The sequence below is a fragment of the Macaca mulatta genome, chromosome 16 (assembly GCF_049350105.2).
Source record: "Macaca mulatta isolate MMU2019108-1 chromosome 16, T2T-MMU8v2.0, whole genome shotgun sequence".
NCBI classification, from domain to species: Eukaryota; Metazoa; Chordata; class Mammalia; order Primates; family Cercopithecidae; genus Macaca; species Macaca mulatta.
Genome location: NC_133421.1, coordinates 59238581 through 59262848, shown reverse-complemented (window position 1 = coordinate 59262848; position 24268 = coordinate 59238581). Strand labels below are relative to the sequence as shown.

General features: G+C 41.6%; 2 protein-coding genes across 20 annotated transcripts in view; one reads left to right on the top strand and one right to left on the bottom strand.

Annotated features, from left to right (window-relative positions):
• The window catches only part of LUC7L3 (LUC7 like 3 pre-mRNA splicing factor), a 31654-nt gene extending 24218 nt beyond the window's left edge, over positions 1 to 7436 (top strand). For 4 of the 19 annotated variants that reach the window (XM_015119245.3, XM_077968772.1, XM_077968771.1 and 1 more), the window contains 4 exons: positions 447 to 730; positions 1272 to 1429; positions 5226 to 5366; positions 5472 to 5888. In XM_015119245.3, the coding sequence (XP_014974731.1) occupies positions 447 to 730; positions 1272 to 1429; positions 5226 to 5366; positions 5472 to 5662 (774 nt within the window). In that variant the 3' untranslated portion in view covers positions 5663 to 5888. 19 annotated transcript variants of the gene reach the window in all.
• Positions 7437 to 15691: 8255 nt separating this feature from the next.
• ANKRD40CL (ANKRD40 C-terminal like) lies at positions 15692 to 22015 on the bottom strand. The gene is made up of 4 exons (XM_028836365.2): positions 21881 to 22015; positions 21291 to 21430; positions 17821 to 17981; positions 15692 to 15902 (listed from the first exon to the last, which is right to left on the bottom strand). The coding sequence occupies exons 2-4, from the start codon at positions 21328 to 21330 to the stop codon at positions 15759 to 15761; spliced, it is 345 nt and encodes a 114-aa protein (XP_028692198.1). The 5' UTR covers positions 21331 to 21430; positions 21881 to 22015; the 3' UTR covers positions 15692 to 15758.
• Between the last annotated feature and the right edge of the window lie 2253 nt (positions 22016 to 24268).

The window sequence follows — 24268 nt, the reverse complement described above, 5'->3', positions numbered from 1 at the left end:
TCTTGAACTCCTGCCTCAGGTGATCCGCCCTCCTCAGCCTCCCAAGGTGTTGAGCCACTGCGCTCGGCCAACGTTAAGTTTCTTCTAAAGATACATTTTAGCTATTTAAAAAAAAAATTATTTTAGCTATAGCTACAGCTTTTAGCTATCACTAGCTATAGATAAAAATAACTATATTTTAATATGGCTTAAATGTGAGTTCCTGTGAGTTTTTGCTGTTTATCGAACTATGAAAGCACTTGATTTTCTTAACTCTCGCATGCCAGAAATTTGGGAAGAATATATCCTGAGGATTTAGACAAATAATACCTTGTGTATGTACATGGTGTTGGAATGTCTACATTTCCCTTAAGGGCATCAATTCCATAAGTTGGTCTACAGATTACTTCACATTAGTTGACCATTGTTAGTTACATTTGTATAAGAATCCAACTTGATTTTTCTAGGAGAAGTTAAGGAAAAGAACTGAAGAACCTGATCGTGATGAGCGTCTAAAAAAGGAGAAGCAAGAAAGAGAAGAAAGAGAAAAAGAACGGGAGAGAGAAAGGGAAGAAAGAGAAAGGAAAAGACGAAGGGAAGAGGAAGAAAGAGAAAAAGAAAGGGCTCGTGACAGAGAAAGAAGAAAGAGAAGTCGTTCACGAAGTAGACACTCAAGCCGAACATCAGACAGAAGATGCAGCAGGTCTCGGGACCACAAAAGGTCACGAAGTAGAGAAAGAAGGCGAAGCAGGTATATATGGAACACCTAAGACTGATGTCCAGCTCATAATGAGTGTGCAATAACAATAATAATTACTAGTATTATTCCTCAGAATGGTAGTTGGGAAGCTCTTAAGCATCTTTAAGTGATAGAATGGGTTGTGAGAGCAGAATCAGTGAATAAAATAGTTCCATTTTTGGGGCAAGTTCTGTGCTATTTCCCACCTGTCTAGGAAATTTCACACAATCTTTTTACAGTTAGCATACCTGATGGTCTCTTAAGTGCTTGTCTTACTCATTCCAAGAAATAAAATATGAAATCAGCCATACTGATTTAATTATAACTACAAATTGAAGAAGAGTCTTAAAGAGCACAACGATAACCATCTTAGCACTATTGGAGATGAATTTAGAAATATTTTCAATAATTTTTAGTTCTTAAGATTTCTTATGTAAATAGTTTGAGAAAAAGGGTAAGTTTTGCTAAGTCTTGTTAATTAATAATATCTACTTTAATGCCTTTACTCACTGTAATACTGGCTGAAGTTACCTTTTGGTTTTTTATTAAGAAGTAGAGATCGACGAAGAAGCAGAAGCCATGATCGATCAGAAAGAAAACATAGATCTCGAAGTCGGGATCGAAGAAGATCAAAAAGCCGGGATCGAAAGTCATATAAGCACAGGAGCAAAAGTCGGGACAGAGAACAAGATAGAAAATCCAAGGAGAAAGGTTAGTTTATATGAGAATTCAGTTCATTAAGAAACTGTTTTCACACCCTAATTGCCCCACTCACTTTTCTCCAGACACAGACAAAGATCCATTTCATTCATACTCCTTTTTACTGTGAGGAACGCCATTCAGTAGGAGACAGGCGTTCTTTCCCCGTCTCCTACTTAGATTTGTGAAAATGACAGTTTATCTGGTGTTTTGATGCTAAACCGCATCTTTCAGTTGATAACCTGAAGATTTTTCATGTAGATTCTTTTAAGTATTATATTAACTTTCAGGGTTATTAGGCATAGGATTATATTACCTTGGTTGTTGGCTACCTTTTTTTTTTTCTTCACACTGCAGTGTTTCATAATGTGTCTTATAAAGTAAGTGTACATTGTTGCATTAGTCTTCATTTGTAGCATTCATTTAAGTTAGTAGTTAACATCTAAGTCCCTGGAAGTTGAATTGCTTATATGTATCTTAACCATGTTTTCAGTGGGATCAACATGCTCTTTCCCCTCTTTTTCTTTTTCTTTTCTTTTCTTTCTTTCTTTTTTTTTTTTTTTTTTTTTGTGGCATCCCATTAGCTGATGTACTGTGCTGTTAGCACTTTTAATGGACTTTTTAATTTTGTGTGGAATGTTTTCACAAGAATATTCTCATCTAACTTAGCCTTTATTGGAAGATAATTCTGTTAACCATTAGGCTCTCCTTTCTGAATTTTGTGTTCTCCAGATTCTTTTAGTGTCTTTTATTTTGCACTGAATGAGCTGTTGTGCTTTGCATGGTTTTAGGAATGAGAGAAGGGGCCTATTTCTGATTTTCTCAGCTCTCCTTGTTTCATTTCATTCTACCTGTCTCCATGTTTAATCACCAGCATAATATATGTGCTGCTATTTAGGTTTATTATACTTGTCTTTTATATGTTGTTTATTATATCCTTCAATAGAACTGTTGTGGTTTTTTGTTTTTGTTTTTCCTCTAGACTCAGCTAGAACTAGCGGCACAAACCATGGATATATTTTTTGGCCTCTGCTTTTGTTTTCTTAAAATAAGCACAGTCTTTTTCTGAAATATTTAACATATATTGGCTTTTTCTGTAATGTGGGAAAATGTTGAAAACTTACTGCCAGACGTGCTAGTGTTTGCCATTCAAGTTGAGAACTCGCTTCTCTGATTCAAAAGGCAATTGCTACAATGGGTTAACTGATTTAACATTAGATTTAAGAATGTTTTACCCAATCTTTTTGCAAGACTTTCTGTGTAATTTATTTTTGGGTTGAGAGGTCAACTCTCAAGAGCCAGGTATGACTGTCAGGTCAAATTAATAATATTTGTCTTGAGAAAGTTTTTAGTTTTACATTTCCTATTGTTAGCTTTAGTTGCTCTATTCTGTGTTATCATTTGTGCCATTTAAAATTGTTGGGTTGATTTTTAGGGATAAAAGCTAGCTAGCCTTCATAACTACTTGAAGTCAAAGTTGAGTAGTACATGACACTGGCCTGACTCAAAACAGGCATATTTGTGTAATTTCTGGATAGAGCAAAAAGATGTCCAGAGTTGCTTACCTTTAATCCTAAAATTGTAATGATGATGACATGAAATTTAGTAAAGCTTTTTGTTTGTTGTTTTTTCAGACAGGGTCTTACTCTGTCATCCAGGCTGAGTGCAGTGGCACGATCACGGCTCACTGCAGCCTCCACCTCCCTGGCCCAGGTGATCCTCACACCTCAGCCTCCTGGGTGGTTGGGACTATAGGTGTACACCACCATCCTTGGCTAATTTTTTTTTTTGGCGGGGGGTGGGGGGTAGAGATGGGGTTTTGCCATGTTGCCCAGTCTGATCCTGATCTCCTGGGTTCAAGCAATCCTCCTGCCTCAGTCTCCTAAAGTGCTGGGGTTATAGGTGTAAGCCACCATGTCTGGCCCCTAGCAAAACTTTTGTTTAAGCAGAATAAGCTGAGTTATGTTTAGATTAGCAACAGACAGGGATTTTCCATGTGAGACTTGGTGGAAAGAGAGAAGATACTGAGAAAACTGTATCAGTCTTGTCTTCCATAATTGGGTATGCTATGATAGAGTTAAACATTGGAATCTCTTTTAGAAGTGATATAATTTATTGGCATTTTGAAAATGCTATGTAAAAATTAATTAATTAAAAATCAGTGTGCAGATGAGTGGATGAAAAAAAAAATACAGAAAAGAAACTACCATGTAGCCATCTAGGTAGCCATCTAGGCACTCTTATAAATGATTGAAGATCTGGACTTTGGAACCAGTTGTGAGCCACAGTGGGCATATAATAATGGCAAATGAGAAAGAGCAAGTTTATTACTCCAGGTGCTATGATAGAAGCAGTTTATCTCACTCCACAAATGAAAAGTGGTTTCTCACACAAAGCTGTCAGCAACCAGTGTAAGGTGCTCTCTTTGTCAAGAGAGTTTCCTTTTTTCATCTATAGCCCTAAAATCCACCACAAATTGTGGATGTCCTTAGGACTATTAAGATCTACCATATTTACATAGGGCAGAAGATAAGATTATTGGACTGACTACTAGTCCTCTACGGGACAACAAGACGACTCTTCCTCATTGAAGCTACCTGTGCACCGGAGAGGCCCATAAGGCACAAAGGGAGGACTTTCCCACAAGGTCAGTTAGAGCCCACTGTCCTGGCATAGTTCTCACAAGTGGACAGACAGACATGAAGCAAGTCTTGCACTTAACTACTTGGACGTGGCTTGTGTATTTTGCAAGTGTTATGGACTAAATATGCTCTTTTACATAAGATCTTCAGTTCTCTTGAGTGGGTGCCCCTCCCATACCATATTTTGTTTTCATTACCATCTCTCTTTCCTAGATATTTGGTGTTGTGTCTTCATAACTGTGCAGAAATTATGTAGAGGGTTCTGTTTCTCTTTAAAATGTCTTTTTGTCTTATTAACTACTCTGCCAGAACAGCTATTCTTAGTAAGGGGAAAAGTAATTTTTCCAGAAAGTTTCTAGTTGACTTGAACATTTTCTGTAGAAATTTTTTGTTGGGGGAATACTTGGAACTGAAAAGGCTAGACTATGCTTGCTCTGTGTACCACTTTTACCTCTAGTCTGAGGTCTTACCCATCCAAAGAATAGTAGAGGAAAAAGTTGTTTACCTTTTTCATTCTTCATTTGCAGCTGAGTTGAATTTTAATTTCTCTTTTTGGAAAAACAACTCTCAGATGGCATATATATGACTTTTCTTAGCAAAGCACAAAAGTTGAGTTGCTTAGATTGGGATTTAAGATCATTTTCTTTCATTAGGCTTATCCTTCTTGGATATTCAAATATATATATACACACACATGTTTTTTGCATTTTAAAATATGTAATTGTATTTTTAAAAACATGCCTGTTATAAACGTTCAACTTTTTCTCACCTTTTGGGGTCACCATTTTTACCCTTCTAACTTAATAATTGAACCTCACGTGAACATAGTTTTGTATGCTGTCTTTTATACCTTTCCCAGTGCTTTTTGATGTTTTTTACCCACAATGAAATTTATTTAAATATTACATTCTGCAATGTGCTTAATAGCTTCTCAGCAATTGAGAGAATTTGCCCACTATTTTACCTTTTGCTTCCTTGAATTCCCCTTCCTGCCTTCTCTCCCATATATTACAAATTTTGTCCCTTTGGTAAATTCACCAAACTGTTGCTTGCAGTCTGTGAGAAATGATTGTCTCTCATCTCTCAGTTGTTTCACTTTTTTTCAAAATCATGTCTTTATTGTATTTTACTTTAAAATCCATGGTCAATGTCTTCTTTTATGGCAGAAAAGAGGGGATCTGATGATAAAAAAAGTAGTGTGAAGTCCGGTAGTCGAGAAAAGCAGAGTGAAGACACAAACACTGAATCGAAGGAAAGTGATACTAAGAATGAGGTCAATGGGACCAGTGAAGACATTAAATCTGAAGGTGACACTCAGTCCAATTAAAACTGATCTGATAAGACCTCAGATCAGACAGAGGTAAGTGTATTGTTTCTCACTTTGATTAGGGCTTTTTGTTACTGTTTGACAGTGCAGCGTAAGTATGCACAGATGAAGATGGAACTAAGCCGAGTAAGAAGACATACAAAAGCCTCTTCTGAAGGAAAAGACAGTGTAGTCCTGCAAAACATTTTGAGGTACATTGTTTTGTCTCAGCTATTTTGTAGCAGACTCGTGCCCCCATTAGTGTGCCTCTTTGGAAATTATTGCCCACATTTGTAATATAGTCGCCATTGAAAAGTTAATTATCCTTTTTTTAGGGATTTTGCTGTCATTTCTTTTTTTTTTTTAATAAAAAGGTTGAACTGTTTTTTTTTTTTCTTTTTGGTATTAAGTCCATCTTGTGTTGGTACATTGGCAGAGACATATGCTTTAAAAACTTAAATATTTCGGAGGCACATGTTGGACTACTTTGTTTTAATTAAACTGCTAGTATTTCTTTGTCAAGGATGTTTCTAGTTTTTTGCTTTATTGCCTTGCATTCTAATGCAGTTTGTTCTGTAACTCGAGAGCCAGTAGCATTGGATTGATGGAAGTGTAGGGTTTATGAATTATTGCAGCTGACTACCATACCTCACACAGCGTTGGTGTTGTGAGCGGCCCATGAAAAGCCAAATTAAAAATCAAGGATTCAGTCAAACTAAGCAGGTACTCATGCCAGGTACTCCTTTCTCTACCCACATCCATGTTTGAATGCTATTGCCTGTGATCTTTACGCTTAACTGTTGTGTATCTTTTTTGTTCTTTACAAGAAGTGCAGAGGGGTTTTTTGTGTATTGCGTGAAAACTTACCAAATGTTAACAGAATGGAATTTTTTTTCAACTGTATGTAGGGCTGCAGTGGTGGCCAGAATTAGATATCTTTAAAGAATTTTAAATACAATAAACACTTCATATTATTCGCCTTGTTACACTCAATGCAATTCTCAAGTCTATAAGAGGTATGTGCTTAATATTTCCTACTGTGTAGGAGAATTTGCAGTCAGCCATAGGTATGTAGGAATAGTCACTCACTGGCTGATACATTTAAAGCAGCAGTGTGAATAGCAAGGACAGACACCTTCAGTTTGTGAAATCAAAGAACTGATGCACTATATAGAATGAATTTGGGTTTTTTAAGAACTATTAAAAGTTAGGTACTGTAAGTGTTCTTAAAACCTGTAAACTTCATTCTGTGGGCTAGTGGCGTGGGACAAAATATTCCTAATGAAAGGAAGTACCAATTAGTTTATTTGTTGATGGCATTCCTCTTTTGGGAAAGCAATGTAAGATTATATCTGTGTGTGTCATTCACACGTAGGGAAGCATACACAGGCACATGGCTTTAAGAACCACACTGATGCCTTGATAATTAAAAAGAATACAAGCATTCCATATACACATGTTAATTAGCAGTTAGTGACTGGGCCAACACTTTCTCATAAAAATTGGCCTTTTACATGTTGTCTAATTATCATTTTTCCCCAAATTTTGCGTTGTAGGACTACTGTTCGAAGATTTTTGGAAGAATACTGAGAACGGCATAAAGTGAAGATCGACATTTAAAAAATGAGGTGAAAGAAAGCTATAGTGGCATAGAAAAAGTATAAAGCTCAGTTAGTTTTTTTATTATTATTATTATTATTAAAAGTTAATTCAGGACTGATGTGACCTACCAGATTTCAGAACATGTGTTAATAGTATATATGCCACTGAAAACTTAGGTCCTGTATCATACTTTTTTCTTTAAGACTTTTTAAGAAATATTACTTAAACATGTGGCTTGCTCAGTGTTTAATTGCAAGTTTTCATTCTTGGACTTTGAAAACAGGATTAAACGTTAGTATTCGTGTGAATCAGACTAAGTGGGATTTCATTTTTACAACTCTGCTCTACTTAGCCTTTGGATTTAGAAGTAAAAATAAAGTATATCTGACTTTCTGTTACAAAGTTGATTGTCTCTGTCATTGAAAGGTTTTAGTATTAATCTTTTTCTAATAAAGTTATTGACTCTGAACTAGTCCCCTGTTTTAAATACAAGAGTTACACTATCACTAGAGGTGTTGGTGTACAGTTTTATCTAATTTGTTCTGTTTAAGACTAATTTTTATAGAGTTTCTAATGTTTTAAATAATGGTGCTTCAATTTTAGGTGGTTATGAATAAATTTGAATTTTGCTTTTAATAGCAAAGATGTACAGTGAACTAGAATATATTTTTACATCCCTGAGAAATTCCTTTAGTAGAAAATTCCAAGTATCCTTCTGACAAGCACTCTTTAGCTAGCTAGCTATGAAATAATGATGTAGAAAAGCTTTCAAGTGCTAGTTTTTGTTAAGTCCTGTATCAAGATTTCTTCTCACCCGGTCGTGTCAGTTTATAAATGTACTTGTGTATAGGGTGTGTAGTATATATGGCAAGGGTTCCCCCCCCCCCAAATGATTATTTTTGTGTCACATCTAGGAAAACTGGCAGCATGTTTCTATCTATAGCCAGCTTCTTCAACTGTATAAAAGTATTCTCTCCAGCTACGTATATACACACGCACATATATATCATAGCAATTCCTTGTGGTTTATAACTTTCAAATACTGCTATCAGTTTATAGGTAAAGAAACTGAGTGTGTTAAATGATTTACCCAGGGAGGGTCTTGTGGCTTCATGTTTATGGATTTGCTAGGTCTCTGTCTCATGGTCCACTGCCTAACTGTTAAGACAGTGTGTTGATTCTAATAGGCATGATGAATTGTTAAAAGAATTTACTAAAATCTCTTCCACCAAACTTTGAAAAATAATGAAGCCCCCACTTTAGAGGCTCTGTTGGAAACAGTGCTGTGGAGACAGATCCCTCCTGGCTCCCTAGCTGATCCTGGAGATGCAGCAGTAGATGAGTGGGTTATCTCTGAATTTGTAAGAGATGATTCCCATGAGGATTAAGATAAAATGGGAAGTAAAATCTAACAAACACAAAGATAGCTCCCAGGCACTGCTTTGTGTAGTTTGACAAGATTGTGGTTGTAGTAGCAAAGGACTTAAAATGATAGTTTTTAAACCATATTCTGTCCCTAAGTATTAAAAAATCTAGGAAGTTATTAAAATACAAGATTTGTTCTGCTCTGTCTCCTCTAGAATCAACATCTAACTTAAATGAAGTATAATCAATGAGCTCATATGAAAAGGCTTCCTCTATGGACGCTTAGATCTATTATAACTATTGAAGTTACCTGGGATTTGGGGGCGGTGGGAGGAGGACCTGCCTCCTCAGGGCAGCTATGACTAAGGCCTGGCTTTAGTATGGAGAGAGACCTAGAAGTTGAATTTTATACCCAAAATTGATGTGGCTGAAGAGGAACTGATTCTTGGTAACCATCTCATAAGAATCCAGTATTGAGACCAGTTCAGTAGAAGAAACAAACATTTCTGCCTTGCAGACCAAAAAGTTATTAGTTGGGGAATATATATTTTCTCTTTGGAAAGTCTTTAAGGGGAGCAAACCAGTTTTAATCAGATTGCTTGGGAAGTTTGAAATCTGCAATCAGTTGGTCTTAAAAAAAAACCAACAACTTTATTTTGGAAATTTAAAGACATGCACAAAAGAGGAACAATATCATTAACCTCTATTAACTCATCACCAACAAGACTCATGACCACTCTTATACTTCATGAGTGATTGTATTTGTATCCACTGTCCCCTATTATTTTTGAGCAAGTCTCAGACACACCATTTAATCTGTAAATAATTCAACATGTAACTCTAAAAGACAAAGACCTCTTAAATAACAGTTCATTAGTATAAAACAAATTGGGTAAACTTTTGTCAGTCATCAAACTATATAGCACTGGTCCAATAGTTTAATTTCCATTGAGCCTTTCAAGAGCACCGACCAGTCTGCTGTTCAAGACATCCTCTCCTCTGGTATGTAGAGATGATACATATCATGCTTCTTTTTGTTAAAACACTTTTTTTCCCCTTCAAACACAGTCCAGTCATTTTTCAGTTTGGGTTGAAACATCCTTCTTGTTTTCTTGATCTTGAGCTTATAATAACCTAGTCATACTGCTCAGCTCAGATATTTTTACCCCCTCTCCTTAGGCATTCTGGTTCCTTAAATATAGTTAGTGTCACAGAGGATAATCAACCTTATTTCCGAGGTCTGAGAACACTTGGACCACATTGGTTGAGCTCAGCCACCTTCTGATTGAAGTTTTCAGAGTTGTAAGAACTGAACATTTTTATGGCGGAAGTTCTCTGAGCCCTCATCCATTCTGTTTTTAAAAATGCATTGCCGATGGGCTATGTGAGTATGTTTTTAAACATGTTATGTGCATGAAACAAAACACCTGAAGTTATTATTATGTATACAATTCTGTGGGATGGGACTTCATTCAGGGTTAGTTTTCAAGTTTGATTTCCTGAGGGATTTTTTAGTTGTTTGTGAAAGAACCCCAGGTCTACTTTTGAAATTTTGTATTTTAATTGTAATGTTGCCCATGGTTAAAAAAAAAAAGTGTTTAGTGATCTGTCTCCTATTACTCCTCTCCCTCTGTTTTTCCTCTGCAGGAGCTTGCTGCTGTTAACAGTTATTCTTCCAAGTAGTTTCTTTGTGGGGAGATGGGAGGTGGGAGAAAATATAAACATTTATGTATAGATCTTTCAAAATATATGACGGTATACACATATCTTCTGAGTCTTGCTGTTTTTACCTGGTAATATTTAGAAACATTTATTTTGAGATAAAGGAGACAGCACTTTTAAGTTGAACCTGTAGTTTTAAAAAGTACATTTCAAGTAAGCCAAAGCAGAGAAGTAAATGTATTTTTCATTGTTGTATCAGAATTTTGAATTTACTATTTTAAAAATTCAAGAGTTTTGTAGCTGATCTATTTCCTCCCCTCAGCCATCCCAAATAGGTCATTTGTCAACAGATTTAAGAATGTTTAGGAACAACAACTTTGGGAAACGGGAAACAATTTGGCATAAGTGGGTGTGCCATAACCTCTCATAGCCATTCACTCTCGGATACATACCCTAGAGAAACTCTCACACATGTGTACCAGGGGATGGATTTAAGCATTGCGTGTAATAGGAAGAAAAGAAGAAAAAACCTGGGAAGACCCTGAGTGTCCACCAACAGTGCGTTGGATAAATACTGTGGGTATATTCCAACAGTGGAATTCCACAGAAGTGAAACTGAACTGCAGCTCTGTATGTGAACATGGACAAAACTCAACAACAGAAGGATCAAAAAAAGCAAGTCAGAAGAAGACATCACTGTGGTTCCATTTCGATGAAAGTCAAAAACAGGCTGTCAAATACATGATAAAAGGAAACGATTAAGACAACATTTAATGTTAGCCGTTCTGACGGAGGGAGAGGTGATCGTGAGGGCAGAGAGGGGTCTTCAGAGGAACTGGCGAGGGTCTGTTTCTGAAGCCCTGTGGGCATTTTCTTTTTTAAGCTGTATGTTTATGTGCTTTTGTATGTACGATATTTCTTAATAAAATTTAAAAAGAATGGGAAAAAGTCTTGGCGCAGGTAGTTACTAATAGATATATAAGCTGTAGTGTATTTCATAAAACTAACCATCAGTGAGTGACAAATTTAAAGATACTGTTTCTTGAGTGCCCAATTTAAGGTTTTATTTTGTTTGAGACAGGGTCTCACTCTTGTCACCCAGGCTGGAGTGCGGTGGCACGAGCTCAGCTCACTGCAACCTCTGCCTCCAGGGTTCAAGCCATTCTCATGCCTCAGCCTGCCAAGTAGCTGGGATTGATTACAGGTGCGTGTAACCACACCTGGCTCTTTTTTTTGTATTTTCAGTAGAGACAGGGTTTCACCATGTTGTCCAGGCTGGTCTCAAACTCCTGACCTCAAATGATCAGGCCCACCCCGGCCTCCCAAAGTGCTGGGATTACAGGTATGAGCCACTGTGCCCAGTCTTCAAATTGAGGTCTTAATTGTAGTTCTTAAAAAGCTAGAAATGGCGACAAGAGCAAGACTCCGTCTCAAAAAAAAAAAAAAAAAGCTAGAAACGAGACCTAAATGTATGTTTTCTGTGTGATATCTTATTTTCATCTTAACATAATTTCTACTTGTCTGCCAGCCAGGGAGCTGATGCTTTTGTTTTCCTGTCTAAGCAGCTTCCAAAGAAGCTTTTCTCAGATTTATGCCATTCTGCGAAGGAAAACTGCTGGACTGTGCTGTACTCCTTTCCCTGGCCCAAGTTAGATTGTCACTTCAGAGAGGCTGCTGCTTCGGCCTTGTTCTAATTTTAGTAGGGGCACCGTGAACACAAAAATGTTTACTCTTTAAAAAGAGGAAAGTGATGGAAATTTGAATTGCACTTGTAGATTCATAAGGCTCATATAACTAAGGCCCTACGTCAGTTCACACTAGCCCTGTTACCCCTCAACTATGCCCCAGGTAAAACTTGGATCCCCTCAGTATGAGCATAGGGCTTGGTTGTGAGTTCGTCCAACACACATCCCTGAGTGTTCCTATGTGCTGTGGAGTAACTGATACCTTTGGATACACCAAGGTGCAGCTTTAGCCCCCTCCACTATGGAATCTGTCCTCACTACAGCAGTGGCACCCTCAGGGCCGTGCCTTGTACGTAGGACTTCTGAAAGGGGAGTGGAAAGGGGTAGGGCTGTGAGTTACTAATCACCCTATTAAAAGTGCACAGAGGTTATGAACAACTAAGAATTCTAGGTCATTTCATATTTCAACCTAAATGGTTCTGGGACTTATCAGGATGGCATTTTGGTAAGGCCATTTTAAAAATCGGTGGAATTGGCCGGGTGCGGTGGCTCACGCTTGTAATCCCAGCACTTTGGGAGGCTGAGGTGGGTGGATCACGAAGTCAGGAGTTCAAGACCAGTCTGGTCAACATAGTGGAACCCCATCTCTACTGAAAATAAAAAAAAAAAAAATTACTGGGCATGGTGGCGGGCCCCTGTAGTCCCAGCTGCTTGGGAGACAGGCAGGAGAATCACTTGAACCCAGGAGGCAGAGGTTGCAGTGAGCCAAGATTGCGCCACTGCACTCCAGCCTTGGTGACACAGTAAGACACTGTCTCTAAATAAATAAATAAAATAAAATCAGTGGAATTGCACCTTACTCAGGGATTAGTTTTTTTATAATCAATGCATGAGGTGAAGACTAATCAAATTACTCTTGAAGCTTTTCAAATTTTGTTTTACTGATAATCTGCAGCCTTAAGACTTACTTGTGTTATAGAAAATGAGTTTTGGCCGGGCGTGTTGGCTCACACCTGTAATTTCAGCACTTTGGGAAACTGAAGCAGGCACATCACATGAAGCCAGGAGTTTGAGACTAGCCTGGCCAACATGACAAAACTTCGTCAAAATTTTTTTTAAAACATTAGCTGGGCATGGTGATGCATGCCTGTAATCCCATCTACTTGGGTGGCTGAGGCATGAGAATCACTTGAACCTGCGAGCCAGGTTGCACAGTGAGCCGAGATCATGCCGCCGCACTCCAGCCTGGGTGACAGTGATACGCGCCCCCAAAGTTTTTTGTATTTTTTTCTTTTAAGAGATAGGGTCTTGCTACGTTGCTTAGGCTAAACTCGAACTCCTGGGATTACAGGCGTGAGCCACTGTGCCTGGCCTCAAAGTTAAAAAAAAAATGCAGTTTAGAAGCTGAGCTGCACTCTGCTGAAGTGCTTCTGTCACCTTGTTCCCGGAGGCCACAAATAATGAGCAAGTTGCAGATGGTCTCAAATGACATTTTCTGAATGAAACAGGACACGCTTATTATTATTGGAACCATGTTTCTCTGAACAGTTGGGTAAGATAAATCTTGATGTGCTGCCTATGTGTCCACTGCCCTTCATCAAAGTTGAACTACTGAGAAATTGGAGTTGAAGGAACAGTGGCTGACGGCATGTGCTGGGATGCAAGTAAGACATTACACTTTGGCCATAAGGAGTTTTGGTATTTTATGTATACCTCTCCCACAAGGATTAGAGATGACTTCGTGGTCTAGGAGGAACAGGTATGTAGAGTGACAGTGTGGTGTGTGTGAGTAAAAGTGGGTAGATAGGGTCAAGCCATTGCATGAGCCTGTACAAGGTGCAAGCAGAGTTATTAACTAGAATTTGGCAAGGAAGCTGACCTGGAAGGATCCTAGGGAGTATGTTAGGGAGGAACATAGCATGGGATGTGATGACAGCTCACTTTAGACGTATGTGAGGGCACCAGCTGGTGTTTCAGTTTATTTAACAGACCAGTGGTGTGGGCTGTGCCTCGCCTACTCTGTAAGTGGTATGTTAAAAATGGCCTCAGAGGTGTTAATCGTTATTGGCTGGGCATAGTGGCCATGTCTGTAATCCTAGCACTCTGGGAGGCCGAGGTGGGAGGATCACTTGAGCCCAGGAGTTCCAGACCAGCCTGGCCAACATAGTGAGACCTTGTCCTTTTTTTGTTTTTTGAAACGGAGACTCACTCTGTCTCCCAGGCTGGAGTGCAGGCTCATTACAACCTCTACTTTGCAGGTTCAAGCGATTCTCTTGCCTCAGCCTCCTGAGTAACTAGAATTACAGATGTGAGCCACTGTGCCTGGCCAAGACCTCGTCTTAAAAAGTAAAGTTTAAAACATATTTGGACAGATGCGGTGGCTCACACCTGTAATTCCAGCACTTTAGGAGGCCGAGGCGGGCACATCACTTGAGGTGAGGAGTTTGAGACCAACCTGGCCAACATGGCAAAACCTCGTCTCTACTAAAAATACCAAAGTTAGCCAGGCATTGTGGAGCATGCCTGTAATCCCAGCCACTTGGGAGGCTGAGGCAGGAGAATTGCTTGAAACCGGGAGGTGGAGATTGCAGTGAGCCAAGATCGTGCCATTGCACTCCAGCCTGGGTGACAGTGAGACTCCATCTCAAAAAAAAAGGCATTATTTCTCAACTCAGAAATCATGCCATTTTGTAGATGAATTTAAAAAGGTATAAACAGGAAGTGATAGTATGGGACACGTTTAAAAATGAGGACAATTGGCTGGGCACAGTGGCTTACACCTGTAATCCCAGCACTTTGGGAGGCCAAGAGATCACTTGGGGTCAGTTCGAGGCCATCCTGGCCAACATGGTGAAACCCCATCTCCACTAAAAATACAAAAATTAGCCGGGTGTGGTGGCACATGCCTATAGTCCCAGCAATTCAGGAGGCTGAGGCAGGAGAATCACTTGAACCAAGGAGGCAGAGGTTGCAGTGAGCCGAGATCACGCCACTGCACTCCAGCCTGGATGACAGAGCAAGACTCTTGTCTCAAAAAAAAAAAAAAAAGTAAAAAAGTTAGTGGGGCCTGAGCACAGTGGCTCACACTTGTAATCCCAGTACTTTGGGAGGCTGAGGCGGGTGGATCACCTTAGGTCAGGAGTTCAAGACCAGCCTGGGCAACATGGTGAAACCCCATCTCTGCTAAAAATACAAAAATTAGCCGGGCATGGTGGTTCATGCCTATAATTCCAGCTACTCGGGAGGCTGAGGCACGAGAATCGCTTGAACCCAGGAGGCAGAGGTTGCAGTGAGCCAAGATCATGCCATTACACTCCAGGCTGGGCAACAGAGTGAAACTCTCTCTGTCTTAAAAAAAAAAAAAAAAAAAAAAAGGGAACACTAATAGAACTTGTGTTGCCAAGTGGGTCCTGGCTTTCCCAGCACCATCAGCTCACCCTGCCCATGTGGGTTCACGTGAAGAGACCCTGGCCATTTGTCCTGACTGAATCTCATAAAGCACACCTATACTCATCAGGATTGGGGCACAACTCTACAAAATAAACTGCCCTTGTTGTAAATATCATACCTTGCGATGTTTTTTATAGCTGTTTGTCAAAACCCTGAACTTAACTCTTCTCCTAGCCCAGAGAAATTGGAGATGAGGAAACAATAATTTCTTACAGTTCAAACATGAAGTTAGGCAAATTGGTATATGCATCCAGACTTCATTATTTATGAAATAATGATTTCAGTTTTTGATTCCTAGGATCGATTAATCATTTATTTATTTATTTATTTCAAAAGAGTCTTGCTGTGTTGCCAGGCTGGAGTGCAGTGGTGCAGTCTCAGCTCACTGCAACCTCTGCCTCCTGGGTTCAGGCGATTCTCCTGCTCAGCTTCCCATGTAGCTGGGACTACAGGTGTGTGCCACCACACCTAGCTAATTTTTGTATTTTTTTTAGTAGAGACGGGGTTTCACTATATTGTTGGCCAGGCTGGTCTAGAACTCCTGACCTCAGGTGATCTGCCCACCTTGGCTTCCTAAAGTGCTGAGATTACAGGCATGAGCCACCACGCTCGGCCATTCCTGGGATTATTTAATAAGTCATTTTTGCAGCTTTGCTATTATAGCAGGGCCTTTCTGTCAGAGATGGTATATATTCTGTCAATCCGGAGCTTCCATTTTTCATTAAAATGAGTTCCACTTCCTGAGAGTCCTGCAGTCTTCGAATGTCGTTATCCTTAATGTGGAAAAGAAATTATATCATACTTAATAAATTTGAATGTAATAGAAAGACTTAATATTAATATTGTTCAGCATCTTGGGTTCTGAACCCATATTTTTTTTTTCTTTTGAGACGGAGTCTTGCTCTTGTCACCCAGGCTGGAGTGCAATGATGCAATCTCAGCTCACTGCAACCTCTGCCTCCTGGGTTCAAGTGATTCTCCTGCCTCACTTGCTCACTGCAACCTCAGCCTCCTGAGTAGCTGAGATTCAGACACACGCCATCATGCCCAGCTAATTTTTGTATTTTTAGTAGGGAGGTTTCACCATGTTGGCCAGGCTGATCTTGAACTCCTGATTTCAGGTGATCTGCCCACCTCGGCCTCCCAAAATGCTGGGATTACAGGTGTGAGCCACTGCGCCCGGTCACTATAAGACAGTTCTGGTGTTTTGGTTTTTTTGTTTTTTGTTTTTTGTTTTTGAGACAGGGTCTTGCTCTGTCACCCAGCCTGGAGTGTAGTGGCACAGTCACAGCTCATTGCAGCTCCAACCTCCTGGGCTCAAGCAGTCCTTCCACTTCCACTGCAGCCTCCCAAGTCTACCACACCCAGCTAATTTTTGTATTCTTTTTGTAGAGACAGGGTTTCACCATGTTGCCCAGGCTGGTCTCAAATTCCTGAGCTCAAGCAATCCACCCACCTCAGCCTCCCAAAGTGATGGGATTACAAGCATGAGACACCACACCCAGCAGATTTTTATTGTTAAGGTATCTGGAAGGCATGATCATCCCTTGACATGTTTACAAGGAATATACACTATCAGCCAAGACGCCAGTAAGAATTGCCAAAGGCACAGCAGCTCACCACCTGTTATCCCAGTACTTAGGAGGGTGAGACCAGGGGTTTGAGAACAGACTGGGCAATATAGCAAGACCCATTTCTAAAAAAAAAAAAAAAAAAATTAACAGAGCGTGGTTGTGTGTCCCTGTAGTACCAGCTACTCTGGAGGCTAAGATGGGAGGATCACTTGAGCCGAGGATTTCGAGGCTGCAGTGAGCTATGATCATGCCATTGCGTTCCATTGTGGGTGGCAGAGTGAGACCCTGTCTCAAAAAAATAAAAAACAAAAAAATTGCCAAAGGCATTTTGAAAGCTTTAAAGAAAAATTTTCAAAGAAATAAGATTTCCTTTCCAAAATTAAAAATTAAGATCTGTATTTTGAATCTGGGAAATATATAAAAATGCAAAACAATTTTTGTTTGCTAATATTTCAGATGCTTAGCAAACCCACGCTTTGCTAAGCAAACAAGGACGGGTTTGTGTTTTCTTTCCTGAGGACTATGTCATTTTATGTTAACCAGTCAGTTTTGCAGAGATCGGTAGGGCCAAGAGCACTGAACTAAAGTCTTAAATTGGGGAGTCACTTGTCATTCAGAGGTTTGTTTTTTTTTGAGACAGAGTCTAGCTCTGTCACCAGGCTGGAGTGCAGTGGTGCTATCTCGGCTCACTCACCACAACCTCCGCCTCCTGGGTTCAAGCAATTCTCCTGCCTCAGCCTCCTGAGTAGCTGTGATTACAGGCACCCACTGCCATGCCCAGCTAATTTTTGTACTTTTAGTAGAGACGGGGTTTCACCATGTTGGCCAGGGTGGTCTCCATCTCCTGACCTTGTGATCCCCCCACCTCGGCTTCCTAAAGTGCTGGGATTGTACTGGCGTGAGCCACTGTGAACGGACCATTCAGAGGTTTTCAAAAGGTTTATGGATTAGATGTGCAAATCTTAAAAGCGCGGGATTGAAAATGACCTAGCTACCATGTTTGGTTATTCTGCAGCCAGGATTTCTGGTGTCATGAAATGCAAAAGTGTAAACGATTGGCTCCGAGAACATGATGTCACCCACTGTGATTCTGCATTTAGAAACTCTTAACCCTTACCTTTCTGAGCAGTGTGTTTGGTAGCTTTCTGATCTTTTCCACTTGTTCTGGGTTAATCCCCAGTTCACAGCAACTCACTTTTAGTAGGTTTTGGTAACTCAGTTCTTGCCTCTTCAGTTCAATTTCAATGAAGTCATTTTCTTTGGGGTTCTGAATTCTGACTTTAAGCACAAGCTCTAAATCACCCATAAATTCAAATATAATTTGTAAAGGAAACAAAATACCTGTTAGAGATTTTCATATCTATTATTATGGCATAAATAATCCTAAAAACTGAATGTTAAGTAGACATGGAGCTTTCACGGGCACATACACACTTTGCATTAGCTGAGGCTTCTTTTCTTGGAGTGTTGGGCAAGCTCCAGGATGTATGCCCCCATTATATCCACTGAAAACAGAAAGCTTGCAGCTTTAAGCCAGCCAAGGATTTAAAATATGCAATGGATATTTAAACACATCACCCTTGGGCAATACATAGCAGGCGCCCATACCTTATCTGGTAAGCTTCAGGGAAATGTATAGCCCTGGGGGCCCTGGTGTCCTTAAAGAAGCTACTGTGCAGAGGAGCAAATAGCTCTTGAGATTCCTACCCACCACCCCCACTCCTCCAGAAATAGGATAATTCTAGCATCTTTTAGGACAGTGGCATTGTATTCCAACTTAACTGTCCTGAGAAGATACAGTATGAACTAAAAGTCCAAATGGAAACCAGAATGTCAGTTTGGCTTTGCTACATGGTCACGTAGGGGCTGAGTCTTCACCTAGACAGATGTCGTTGGGTTTCCTGTTATCACTTGGATCCATTGGCAAGTGTGGATCTGTGCCTTGTTTATATTCACTGGCGAAAGAATCAGGAGAGAGCTGAGAAGGAGCAGTACCTCACCAGTTGGCTGTCCGCCAGACAAAGGACAAGGATGCCCCACTTCCATTTCCTGCCCTGCAGCTTATCCTCCCCTTCTCAAGGGAAAAGGCAAGTCAGGAAAAGGGCAGTAATGACTTTCAGTCTTGAAGAGTAATTTTCTTTAATCACCACCCAAATCATGAAAAGGAGCTGAGACAGTATTTTTAAATGGTGCGTAATCTGGGGAAGAAATATTTATAATCTCTGTGCTTAGCTCAAGTTTTTACTTAAATATTTTTGGCACAGAGTGCTTTATGTCTTCAGTTCTCTAGCAGAGATACACAGTGAGGAGGGTGCCTTTATAAGGAGAAATTTTCTCACCCAGAGGGAAGGGAAAGGAGTGAATATTTAAAGTGCTTTGCATATGCCAGGCCTTTTGCGTACTTCTTTCTTTCTTACAATATCCACTGAACATGTTGAAAGCCTGCTTTGCACCAGGCACTGGGCTAAGGCCTGGGGAAATAATATTCAAAAATCCCAAAGAGATCTCTGTCCTCCTGGAGTTTGCAGGTTAGTAGAAGAGACAGATGTTAATAAATGGGAAATCACAGTTGTGGGGGGCATGATGAATGTGCAATACACAATACTTTGAAAGCATGTTAGGGGTCAAGGGAGGCCTCCGTGAAGGTTGATTATTGGAGCTGACATCTGAAGGATGAATAGGCTTAACTAGATCCAGAGGGCAGAGGAGGTGAAGAGCTTTTCACAGGACCCTGTGGAGAGTTCAGGATGGCTGCAGGGCAGAGAGCATAGGGGGACTGAGTGTCAGACAGGCTGGCAGGGGCCAGTTAGTCCAATTACGTAGCTCCTTGTCACATGAGATAAGATACGCAATAAGGTAAAATATACCCTGGATTTTGGAGGCAATAAAAAATTTTCATACTTATATGTTGATATAATGATTTGTATATAGTGGGCGAAGTATATTATTAAAATTAGTTTCACCTGTTTTTACTTTTTAAAACGTGGCTACTAGCAATTTTAAATTACATATGCGACTTGCGTTACATTTCTATTGGGCAGCATTGGTCTAGACGAAAGGTTTTGGTCTTTGTCTTAAAACACCACCAGGCCATTCTAGTTTTTAGCAGAGAGCTGTCATAATCAGACTTGAATTCTGGAAAAGAGAAAATCCTCACTGTCCGCAAAAGAATCTTGTGGGGTATGGACATTATTATTTTCATTTTCAGACAGGAAAATTGAGGCTGAAAGGGGAAGTAATTTCTTCAGGTTGGTAAATGGCCAGACATGGATGTGACCAGGGCCAACTACATAATTTGCAGAGCCGAGTGCAAAAGGAAAATGAAGAGGAAACCAATTTCCCCTTCTCACAGCCGCTGCTGCAACCCAGGGCAAATGGGTGACGCCCAAGGTATTGCGACCTCCCCACTGGAACGCGCCAACTAGCTGGATGGGGGTGGGTGAGTGTGTCCAGGGCTGCCTGCCACTCCTCAACTTCTGATCCTTGTTTTGCCTGGGCAAAGGTGACAGCGGAATGAGGGACTCTGGCAGAGGGTTACAGCAGTGGTGGGGCTGGTCTGGGTGTGGAGACCATACGCATGAGCTGAGGCTCCAACTCCCAACCCTGGCACATGCTCCATTGTCCCATCTGACTCCACTCACAAAACACGTTCAAGGCTAAAATTATGATACATTTCAAGTCAACAACCACAGAATGTTGAACCCCAAGCCAGGGCCTTTCTGAATGCAAGGCCCTGGGCAACTGCACTGATTATAGCCTTATGAAGTCAGCCCTGTTTGTGCCACCCTGCCAAATGCCTCCAAGGAGATGAGACGCTCCTGCCCAACTCAGCCCCTTCCCAGAACAGGAATAATGTCCCCTCCCCTAGTGAGCGGGGATCTGCAGTCTTCTCTTTGCCTTTCAGTGCTGGACCCTGGAGGTGGCTCAGGGCTGTGGCCCCTTCTCAGGCAGCCCCTGTAGCAGCTGGGCCACGGCCCACCTGCCAGTACCTGACCTGATACCGATACCTGATACAGATACCAGTACCTGACCTGAAACGAGGCCTTCCTGCCTCACTGCTAACTCACCCAACACACAGCCCGAGAACTTTCCCTGCCCCCTCCACTAGGTTTGAAAGCATTTTATTCTGTGATCAGTGTCCAGCTCTGTGAATGGACAGGGTCTCATAGAGGTCACAAAGCATGCCCTTTGCACTCAGGCAGATTTGGGTGTGAATTCCTCTGCCACTTGGCAAATTTGATACCTTGGGCAAGTTATATACCCTCTCTGATCTGAAAATGGGGTTAACCATCCTACCTCACCAGATTGTAAGAAGTCGATGACAAAGTACACAGAAGGTACAACTTCCTAGCAGTGGTAAGCACCAGTAATTGCCGGCTGCTATTATTATTTATTGTAGCTATAGACACTTGCTTCCTTCTGAAAGGACATTTGGTCTAGTTGCTCTGCTTTTCACTACCCCACTGGCAGAGTGGGGGAGGACACGGGGGCACTGCTGGAAACAGCCTCACCCCTGTCCCAGCCTTCCCCAGCCCCCTGCCCCATCCTCCTTGAGGACCATGTTGGGAACAGGACTCCCAGACTCACCTGCTGGCTTCTCCCCGATATCCTGTTCCGGTTCAGCCATGAGTCACCTCAGTAGTCCGTCAGATGTGCAGCCCCTCTCGCATTTATGCACAAGCTCCCAACCAAATAAAAAGCACTTTCTACAGCCTCAGCACACCTGTCTGCAAGGCAACAACAGTGTGTTCTTGCCAGCCCAGTGAGATAGCGCAGGGTCATTTTTATTTTATAGACAGGGAAAAGGAGGCTCCAGTGTGTGGCATGATTTGCACAGGGTGAGGCCAGTGAAGGAAGGTACTGAAGTTCAAGGCTCCAGACTCCCTTCTTAGGCTGTCTCCACTGGAAGATGGTGCAAACCAGTAGTACCCACCCAAGGGAATGGTGCCCTTCAGAGGGGAGGCCTGAGAGGCACAGCAGGCACCCAGCCAGACCCGAGAAGGGGGCCAGCACCTCCTTGGAAAAGGTTGGTAGCTTCTTCATCAGGGGTAAGAAAAACCAAACACTTTGTTTCTTGGTTTGAATGGAATCTTCCTCCCCATTTCGCTGTCTTTTCTCCCAGCCCCTTCCTCAGCAGCTGTGCATGACAAGAAAGAAGCAGAAAGACCCTTCCTTACCTGGGAAAATGACCTTGTTGATGATCCTGGATCCCCTGATTCTAGACATCAAAATGGAGGAGGCAGAGGCTGGAGCAGGAGGTTCAGTGAAGAATGGGTGGGGCCGGTCAAAGTCCCCAGTGAGGCTGCTGCCTCAAAGGCAGCCTGAAGACAGGAGGAGGTGCACAGATAGGAACCCAGATGTTCGGGTGACACTCACATTTCATTTAACCCTCCAATGACAAAAGACGGGCAAACAGACGGGGCATCAGGGTGGGCCTCAGCATCAAAAAACTAGAGGGAGCTGGCTGGGCGTGGTGGCTCACGCCAGTAATCCTAGCACTTTGGGAGGCTGAGGTGGGTGGATTGCTGGAACTCAGGAGTTCGAGACTAGCCTGGGCAACTCGGTGAAACCCCGTCTCTACTAAAATACAAAAAATTAGCTGGGTGTGGTGGCATGCGCCTATAATCCCAGCTACTCAGGAGGCTGAGACAGAAGAATCACTTGAACCTGGGAGGCAGATGTTGCAGTGAGCCGAGATCGCACTATTGCACTCCAGTCTTGGCGACAGAGCAAGACTCCATCTCAAAATAAATAAAAAAATAAATAAAATAAAAAAAACACCAAAAAAACCCCCCAAACAACAACAAAACAAAACAAAACAAAAAAAGCCGGAGGCAGCTATGGAGATCGTAGCCCACTGGCTCTCAAACGTGGTATGCATTGAAGTCACCTGGGAAGCTTTAAAAACTGTGGATGCCCAGGTCCCACCCTATAAAGAGTCTGATTTAGTTGGTCTGGATGCAGTCAGAGCCCCAGAACATTCAAAAGGTTCCCAGCTGATTTCAATGTGCAGCCAAGACTGTGAACCACTGATTTGGCCAAACTGCTTAAAGGAGCAAACAGGGAAACTGAGGCCTTAGGAAGTGAAATGTTTACCACTAGTCACGTGGCCAGTCAGGCACAGGCCTGGCACCGGACCTGGGTCACCTGGCTGCTAGGCTGACGCTGTCTTCCCAGAACGCTGGTGTGTCTTTCTGCAAGAACAGGGGAAGGGTGGGGTGGGGCAATGGAGAGGCGGAAGTAGCAGGGATCCCCTGGCCCGGACTCTGAGAAAATGCACTTTGGCCAGCCTGGCTGCCAGGGTGTGGTCAGCCATAAAAAAGGCATCCTGGGCCTCCTCCCCTGAGTGGGTGTGGCTACAGGTGCAGGGAAACTGTAGATGAAAAGGTCTGGCACTTGAGGGGAAGCCTCAGTTCATTCTCACTTTGCTCACCTGTTCAGTCCATTCATTCACTCACTCCCTGTTCACTGATTCACTCATTCACTCACATGTTCACTCAACAACACTCATTTTTTTCTTATTTAGGGGAACACACTTTCTTCTTTTAATTTATTTTATTTTTTGAGAAGGAGTTTCACTCTTGTTGCCCGGGCTGGAGTGCAATGACGGGATCTCAGCTCACTGCAACCTCCATCTCCCAGGTTCAAGCAATTCTCCTGCCTCTGCCTCCCTATAAATAGCTGGGATTACAGGTGTGTGCCACCGTGCCCAGCTAATTTTTGTTTTTTTTTTTAGTAGAGATGGGGTTTTGCTATGTTGGCCAGGCTGGTCTTGAACTCCTGACCGCAGGTGATCCACCTGCCTCAGCCTCCTCAAGTGCTGGGATTACAGGTGTGAGCCACCGTGCCTGGCCTTTTAATGAATTTTAATGTTTAAAATTAAAGTATTACATGTTTTAGTTAAAAAAAAATCTACTGGTACTAAAAATCAAGGTCGATTAGGAAGGAAGAAAGCAAAGTGTGTTGGGGGGACAATCAACTGCCACACAGGCCTTGTCATGTGACTTGTTCCATTCATTATGCTGGGCATTTAGTGGGCCCTTTTACCCATGTATTAGTTTTGCGTGTGTGTGAGCCTGTGAGAGGCAGCTTTTAATTCTGATATAATTTCAAACTTACAGAAAGTCGTGCCGGGAGTAGTGGCTCATGCCAAGGTGAGAGGATTGCTTGAGCCCAGGAGTTCGAGACCAGCCTGGCCAACATGGTGAAACTCCATCTCTACAAAGAATAAAAAAAAGAAAGAGCTTTTCTTCTCATCCATTCATTCATTTATTATCATTGTGAACTCATGGATTCTTATTTTATTCAGTGGGTCATAATCCATCACTATCATGATCTATTTTGATGCTTTAATCATCCCAGCGTTGTCCAGCATTCTGTCCTAACAGCTGTTTCCCATATCCTTTGACATATCCCCATTATTTTGTGAGCACTTTCTTTTTTTATTTTATTTTTTAGAGTCTTGCTCTGTTGCCCAGGCTGGAGTGCTGTGGTGCGATCTCAGCTCACCGCAACCTTCGTCCGCCTCCTAGGTTCAAGCAATTCTCCTGGCTCAGCCTCCCGAG

Bases quoted from the DNA above. Each gene is read 5' to 3' on its own strand.
- ANKRD40CL (XM_028836365.2), bottom strand. From the start codon at position 21,330: ATGGCTGAACCGGAACAGGATATCGGGGAGAAGCCAGCAG. The intron at 17,982-21,290 runs GTGAGTCTGGGA...TTGTGCTTAAAG, and splicing joins TATCGGGGAGAAGCCAGCAG to TCAGAATTCAGAACCCCAAA. The intron at 15,903-17,820 runs GTAAGGGTTAAG...TTCCACATTAAG, and splicing joins CAAACACACTGCTCAGAAAG to GATAACGACATTCGAAGACT.